Below are 7,602 nucleotides of genomic sequence, written 5' to 3'. Positions count from 1 at the left end.
GTATTTTTCCAAACAGGCCCTTATCTTTACAGTTTTACATAGGTAATGTGATTAGTTTGTACTGATTAATTACTTCCTTCGACAATTCCTTTCTTTTTTTCAATTAAAAAGGCAATCTCTTTTTCTTGGTATGCGTGAAGTAGACAAAGTAAGGGTCCACTTTACCATTATGGCACTCACATGGCTATTTTGTACTAATAATGTTATGATAAGCTATTTGGCGTTCAAAGGCGTTAATCATGCAGCCCTGGAGTGCCCCGGATAAGGTTCGTTGCCATTAGGTAAAGCCCCGCTGCACATGGCTCCTGTTCTTTTTTCTCGAAAACACACCAAAGTGCATGTTATTTTGTATTAGAACATGGCTCCTGCTCTTGCTAGCAGACAGGAAGTCTTGGTGCTGGTACGGTCGTTGACCTATAGGTTCAATCATCACTGCCTAAATTGCTGCGAGTTACACTCAGATGAATCTGATGCCTGCATTTCACTCATTTTATTTATTGAACCAGGTCAGTATTCTAGCACCGTGCTCAATACTCTCTCTATCCGTACTGCGTTCAGTAATTATGTACATGTATTTCTCAGGCAACTTGCAGTTGCGCAGCCCGCATACTAAGAAGATATGCTCTTGCACCAAATTAGGTGAGCATGGTAACACAGGGTTTATTTACTCTAGGTTCTTTAGCCATCTTTTATTTTTTAGCTTTGTTGTGTTCAGTGTTCCACAGCTGGACACGAGTCCAAATATTGTTTTACAGCTAGCTACTGTTTGACCCTAACTAAGAGCTGATAGCGCCACGTCTGTTGAGTTAGGCTATGTTTCTCCAGGCATCTTCTACTTTCAATAATTGGCAGGGCCGGCCAGCCAGCCGGAACAATAATCTCTAGTTTGCCTCGTACGTACAAGCCTTTCTAACATAGGCAACAAAAGCAGGAGACAGATCTCCGATTTTCCTTTTGATACGTGTTGCCGGGAATCTTGTTGATTATTGGAGCCTAGTGGCCTTTTGTGTCTGGAACTTGCCTCCCAGGCCATCATGTTAGCCATCCTTTTCCTTTGCATCCTATTAGGGCAGATTGAGACGACTTGCACACCTCAAACTTCTGCCGGGCCTTTCCTTCCCGAGGGAACAAAAAGGTTGATACCGGCTATTAATAGAATAGTAAAAGATCAGGACATGGACATCCCCAGGTGTCGGCATCACCTATGGCACATCACTTCTTTAACGATCCTTTGGCATCTGTCAATCTTGGCCATAACGTTACCCTTCCTATTGTTTAGAGACTGTGAGAACTGCATTGCATTGCACGTACACTCGCTCATTGCTTATCTTAGGTGTATGAATGCATTGATTTTTTATTTTTTTTGAGAAGGTAAGGTGAATGCATTGAATTTTTTGAGAAGGTAAGGTGAATGCATTCAATTTGACTTGAAAACATTAAACCAATTGATTGCGTGAGGTGTAGAACACTTAGTACTGGAAGAGGCAAGAAGGGAGAGAACAAAATCCCCATGGCCATGGCCCATGGGGGATATGAATTTGTTTCTTGAGGAGACTGGAGTGGATACATCAACTTCATAGTTTGTTCTTGGACCCAGTACATACAGATGACACATACATACACACATGCTTGCTAAGCATGTCCTTTTGTTTTTCATGTGTGTCACCATCCTTCTATCTCTCTTACTCCCTCTCCTTTTCAACCTGATGTTTCCTGAAACCTGCCACCTGCTAAGGGCCCCGTACTGCGATGCGATCGAGTAGGGTCTCTGGAAGACCAGAAGAAAGAAAACATAGAAAAAAGGGCACTCTGTGGATGGAAGGAAGATTGCCCGGGAAACAAGGGATCTTCCACTTCCTCTTCCTTTTCCTTCCAAGGGTCAATTCAAGCCTGTCACTCAGTTCAGAGTAGCTTAGTAGGCTGGCTGGTAGTAACTAGTTTCACTGCTGGTTGTTAGGATACTCGAGCATGGCTTCAGACCTCACCATCTTATGAACTGCCCCTGTTGTGAAAAAATATTTTGTTTTAAATTTTGAGAAATTTTGTTATATATATGTCCTACTGAATATCTACAGATGTGTATGAATGGAACTTGATGATGTTTACAGTACTCACCAGTAAGTTGGCACCGTGGCCACTGCTGCAGCGTAGGGGCTGTGGTGTGTGTAGCCGTACATTGGCGTTGCTGCCTCTGCCTCTGGCTCCGGACCGCAGTCGAGGTTGACGCCGAACAGCCGGAGACGTCTCGACGGCGGCCCCGATGCCGTGCTGCTCTTGGCGTCTGCCTCTCTCCGCGAGTCACCTGCAAGAATTCACCGGAGAATGGGTGTAAGAGATATGTGATTTTCAGCACCTGCATCTAAGTCATGTTGCATGTTATCGAGTGCTTTGTTCTTGAGTGCTGTATATATATATACCTGCATGCAGCATGTCGCTGTGATCTTGCTCCACGGAGCGGCGATAGACGTGGGAGTTGGCAGGGCTGGTAGGGTATGATCCTGACGTGCTATAGCACATCGGGCTCCAAGGCTGCTGCTCCCCGGCGTTCAGAGCAGGCGGAGGTACGCGGACAGGTGGTGGCGGCGCGCTCTCGCCACGGCGCCTGCAGTGGATGAAGAGCCGGTCGCCTGTGCCAAGGCCGCGTACCCTCTCGAAGTGCACGATGTGTCCCGCGTCAAGCTGCTTCTCCTTGACGTACCTGCTCCAGCCCTTGGTGAGCACGTAGCTCTGGCTGCTCGTCCAGTACGAGTACCGGAACCGCCACGGCTTGCCGGCCTCATCCTCGAAAGACAGGAGCAGGTCCTTGTCGCCGGGGGAGTCACCGCCGTTGAGGGGGAAGTACCTCTCCGCGTGCTGCTTGGGGATCACCAGCCTGTTGAGCTTGCCTACATCGCTGGGCGTCAAGGTTTTCTCGAACAGGTGCTCCCTCTCGTACTGGTGGTGGTAGTGTAGGTTGGTGTACATGGCTACCCCCCATGGCCAGGCCTGCGGGTGCCCCTGGGAGAGAGAGTGCATGGCCATTGCTGCTCTGGAGGAAAGCTACCTAGAGGTTCTTCCTTGTCTATGGCAAAAGTTGGGCAGTGGAGAGAAGAGAAGAGGAAGCGAGGCAGGAATAGGATGGTGGTGTGTGTTGTGTAGAGAACCATGCATATGTCATAGCTAGGCATTTATAGCCTCCCAAGTAGAACTTTACACAGCTTGGAGGTGTCTAGCTAGTGCCTGCACCTGCACATAATGTATTGGCATTTACGTAAGGAGGACTTGTGCATTTGATCTTGAAGTGGGTAGAACCAGTATTTTAACCTAGGTAGACAAGAAGAATCAAAGTGAAAGGTCTTCAAAGGGGCTAAGGTTAGAATATATGGTTCCAGTGTAGCTGATGAGGAATGATCAGGTGGTGGTACTTAAAAGTTGGTGCCTGGCCATTGTGGCCTAATCACAGCCATCCAGGGGGGTGCAGTTGGGTAGGCCTCACCATTGCTTTCCATGTGCCTGGGTGGTTGGGGCCTATGCAGTGTGATGTAGTATGACCACTGTCCTTAACTCCTCATTTTAACCTACCTACTACAGAGGTCCAGGTTTCTGGTGCTAGCTGCAGCGCTGTGTTGGACACCCAATTTCTATCTGGCCTTGGGACGGTGCAAGAAAGTCGTGGCTTGTTAATTCAGAAACTCAATTTCCAGCAAGAGTCCATCCCATTTGTAACTTGTATGGACATGGAGGTTCCCTTGGGACCGATGATATAGATTGGTACTATTTCTTATACCTGTTGTCCACCTGGGGTAGCTGGTAGGCAATAACTTGTTCAGGGCAGTAGGGGTCTTTTGAGATAGAGATCTCTTTGAGATATGACATGTGAGGTGCATGGGCTGTGTGCTCTTATTGTCATTCACTATGGAGTACGCTAGCCCCAGCTATTTCCTTGATATCAGATTCAACACAATCAAGGGTTTGTCAGGCCTGTCTCATTGAATGGCATGGCTGGCTGACCACCTCTTAAGAGGACAAGACCTCCAAGCAAAGAAACCAAGCTGGTTTTGGTTGGACTCACACAATAAATTGAATTGAATTGAATTTATTTGAGCTGTGGCTGGCTGTGAGATACATTTCTATTCAAACCTTTGGCGTAGGACAACCTGCCCTGGTCTGGTCAGGCAGGGCACAGTGGGCAGCTTGCGTGGGGGTACAGCCACTGGCCACCACTCCGCTCCTTGTGTTAGATGATGTCCTTTGGAGATTATTAGTGCTTCTTTATCTTGCATTAGCTAGGCATATGGGAAGCACCTCTTGCTGTTGCAGGATTGGAGCACAGAGCATTAAGATGATCTGTTTTCTTATAACTTTAGGGGCAGATCTGTATCAGATTCAGTAAACTATCGGCGATAAAGCCATCAATGTCGCTTTGCTTGCTCGTTCAGAGACAGGCATTCGGTCACATGGTTTTGAATGGCTAGATTCATTGTGTGTGGGTGCGTGCTCACTAATAATGTGTGTGATTATGTCAACTAACATTGTTATTCAGTTTGTCAGCCTTTGGAGAAACCGGAGGGGGCGTTTGTTGTGTCAGCAGGTCCTGTCCAGAATCAAATCATAACGGTGATTTAACGGATCTCATTATTAATCGCTCTGTTCGTTGCATCAGTTGCTTCTTAATTCCTAACATTAGACCTCTTATTATCTTATTTATTATTCTTCAAAGTTGATTACTTGTATGATCTTATTGCTTTTCGCATGCAGTGCCTACACTTGGTTGTAATCTCACGTGGCCATGGCATTTTTCTTCCGGCCTGCTGCTCTATGCAGCTGGAGAGCTCCAAGTTCCCAAACGCCAGAATATTCCAACACTAGATTGGAAATAGGATCAAGACTGGACCTGCGCACGGACCATCTCTCCTACAATTTCCAACAAGCTCGTGAATGAGATGAATCAGATTTTTGTGACCCCAATTCCTTCTCCATTACTCTGTAAGATCCCCTGATCCTTGTTAGTAGTAGTTCCTCCTGTTTCCTGCTAATCCCTAGAAACTGTTTTGATGCTGTTTTCTCTGCGCATGCATGCACATAAAGATACCCAGTAACAGTAAAGATGACCAACTACATGTACTGCAAAATCGTTTTATATATGCTATAATCGTCCACTTCACTGCACACATGTACCTCGATTAAACTAGACCCAACTCTATGCTTAGCATCTCTTGGACTATGAAAGAACGCATGATTAACTTAGCTCCATCTGCAACATGCATGCATGCATGCACTGGTTGGTTGCGAGCTGTGCCCAAGTGTAGCATATTTAAACCCGGCCACGAGGAGGGAGCCACGCAGCCTAGGTTCTTAATTTCCCATGGCTCAATCATGCAGCTCACCTGCCCTGCCCGATCTTTCTGATAATGCAGGCAGGCAGGCAGGTTTGGTTTCCTCCGGGCACATGAGCGAGCTGGTATCTCGTGGAATTGAATATGGGGTCACTCGAGATGAGGGGACACACATGCTAATGCCCCTCGTTATGTTATTCGATCCCGTGCCTCCTTTTCTACGAGGCCACGTATGTTTTGCCAGGTTCATGCAGATGTGGCTGGGACTAGGAGCCCTCAGCGGCATGATCGATGGACGTGGGAAGCATATGCTACGGCACGTCTTCAGGATGGTACAATTTTATATTTTTTCGAAACAGAGGCAAAAGATTTGCCTCATCGATTAATTAAGAAGAAGAGAATTGCCCAGTTAATCAACGAAAAACTGGACGAAAACCGAGTAAGATTATTTTAAGAGCGGATCGTACAAACTTCAATCTATATCTGTACCACGGCATGTACCTACGTACGTATATTCCCCATTACAAAATACACACGCAAGCCCTGAACCTGAACTACCAAGGGGGCTCGCTTGATGGTGAGATTTTCCATAGAAATTTTGTAGGCTTTAATCCACACCAATTTTTGTAGACAAATCCTTCGAAAATTTTGCTACAGAGACCATCAGGATCGAAAGAATTAGGACCCCTGCAAAAAAAAAGGACCCCCAAACTTCTCACGGAGTGCTTTCCTCCGGCCTTTTTTTTCATAAAATTCATAGCAAACAGTTAGACCCAATGCATATTTGATGATTATGTGTCTTGCATTCACTTATTCTCTCAGAATCTTGTGGGGGCAGTGAAAGATTCATGCGTGCAAACCAAAAAAATAAAATAATCCATGGATGTTTTATGCAAGATTCGGCAAGTCGTTATGCGTTCCAAATAAGAAACCAGTGTTTTGCAAGAATCTGGAAAAGAAGTCGTTATGACTTCAAGCCTTTTTCTGGATTCGCTTCGTTCTAATTTGGAGGAATCTGTTCCATTATCTGGATATGTTCTGGACTTGGGAAAAATGTTCTTAAACTTGTTCCGTGAGATTGCTCAAGTTAACAAGAATAGCTGATGGCTTTGGCTCCCCCTCAAAGAAAGGAAAAAAAAAAGAGCCGATGGTTTGGCTGGGACCATGTGTAGAACAACTAGCACTACTATTATCCTGCAGTTGTTTATGTAACCCCGCCTACATTTCTGTACCAGGTACGAAATAAATTCGATATCTTTTGAGCAGATCTCTCTGTGTGTGCAGGCTGCAGCCGATCTCTGGGATTGGATTCTTCCCGTGCGCACTGAAGACTGACGTGGTAGGGAGAAGGCCTGGCCAGAAACTGGTATGCTTTCGGATGGCTTTTCACCCTCGCAGGGCCTGCATGGTGTCATGCATGCTGGTACTCGCTTTCGGTCAGCATAAAGTTGGTCTTTGGTGAAGGGATACAAAAAGTGAAGCAAGGGCTCCTGATTACCCCGAGGATGAACATACATCTGAAATAGTTTGGAACAAACGATTAACCCAGACTACCCTACCGGTGAAGAATATAGCTGTTGTGAAGAAATACATTCACAAACGAGATTAGCCCATGCATTCTATTTCTAGATACTATTATCAGCCAAGGAATTATCATGAAGATGCTGAGAGAAACACCTCTTCATGTTAAGAGTGAGAACTTTTGTCATGGCATTTATTGATCAGGCTCAACGGCGGCGTACTTGCATGGTTACCTTGTTGAAGATGTCATCTACTTCTGTTGTGCTGATCTTTATTTTTTTTATCAAGTTTGGGTAGCAAACCACATCTTCCACGTGGTCTTTACTGAGTAGTCTTGGCAACCATGATGGTAATCATTGTTTAGGTTGTCTTCAGTCGGACGTGGCGACGAAGACGTGAGGACGTTTATGCTTTCATGAAGGCGTTCTTGCGGAAGTGGACTTAGTTGTAGATGTTATTTTCATATCTTGTTTTTTTTAACAGAGAAAGGGTCTGGAAGGACCCAGAGCATCCATTAACTATCAGCGGATGCAGTACAGAGCTCATACCTGGACTCAAAAGAAAAGGAAATTACATCATAGTCCCTGAAACTAAAAAGGAGGACCCCATCCTGATGATTAAGATTACAATCGGGTCCAATACTCAACTCCAGCGTAGATCCAGTCCGGCCATCACCGGGGACGTGACCACTTGGGATCACAGGACCGCCACTACTCCATCTCCGGACAAAGATGGAAGAAGAGGACTCCATGTTGAAGTTGAACAG

At 45.8% G+C, this 7,602-nt stretch overlaps 1 protein-coding gene and 1 long non-coding RNA gene across 2 annotated transcripts; one reads left to right on the top strand and one right to left on the bottom strand.

Annotated features, from left to right (window-relative positions):
- Window positions 1–1,496: 1,496 nt before the first annotated feature.
- Window positions 1,497–3,021, bottom strand: LOC123054577 (B3 domain-containing protein Os11g0156000). Its single transcript, XM_044478381.1, has 3 exons — window positions 2,418–3,021; window positions 2,116–2,302; window positions 1,497–2,002 (listed from the first exon to the last, which is right to left on the bottom strand). Exons 1-3 carry the CDS (start codon window positions 3,019–3,021, stop codon window positions 1,990–1,992), a joined length of 804 nt encoding a protein of 267 aa, XP_044334316.1. The 3' UTR covers window positions 1,497–1,989.
- A 315-nt stretch (window positions 3,022–3,336) lies between these two features.
- LOC123054578 (uncharacterized) lies at window positions 3,337–7,046 on the top strand. The gene is made up of 3 exons (XR_006426248.1): window positions 3,337–4,596; window positions 4,738–4,965; window positions 6,600–7,046. It is a non-coding gene; the product is annotated as an uncharacterized lncRNA (long non-coding RNA).
- Window positions 7,047–7,602: the final 556 nt, after the last annotated feature.

Source organism: Triticum aestivum, chromosome 2D (assembly GCF_018294505.1).
Source record: "Triticum aestivum cultivar Chinese Spring chromosome 2D, IWGSC CS RefSeq v2.1, whole genome shotgun sequence".
NCBI classification, from domain to species: domain Eukaryota; kingdom Viridiplantae; phylum Streptophyta; class Magnoliopsida; order Poales; family Poaceae; genus Triticum; species Triticum aestivum.
Note: the sequence above shows the minus strand (reverse complement) of the source record. Positions and strands in the feature narration are given on the sequence as shown.

What these genes read in the sequence shown, in the direction of transcription:
- LOC123054577 (XM_044478381.1), bottom strand. Translation starts at nt 3,021, where the DNA reads ATGGCCATGCACTCTCTCTCCCAGGGGCACCCGCAGGCCTGGCCATGG. An exon ending in CAGCGACATGCTGCATGCAG is followed by an intron (nt 2,303 to 2,417) that starts GTATATATATAT and finishes GAATTCTTGCAG; the next exon opens with GTGACTCGCGGAGAGAGGCA.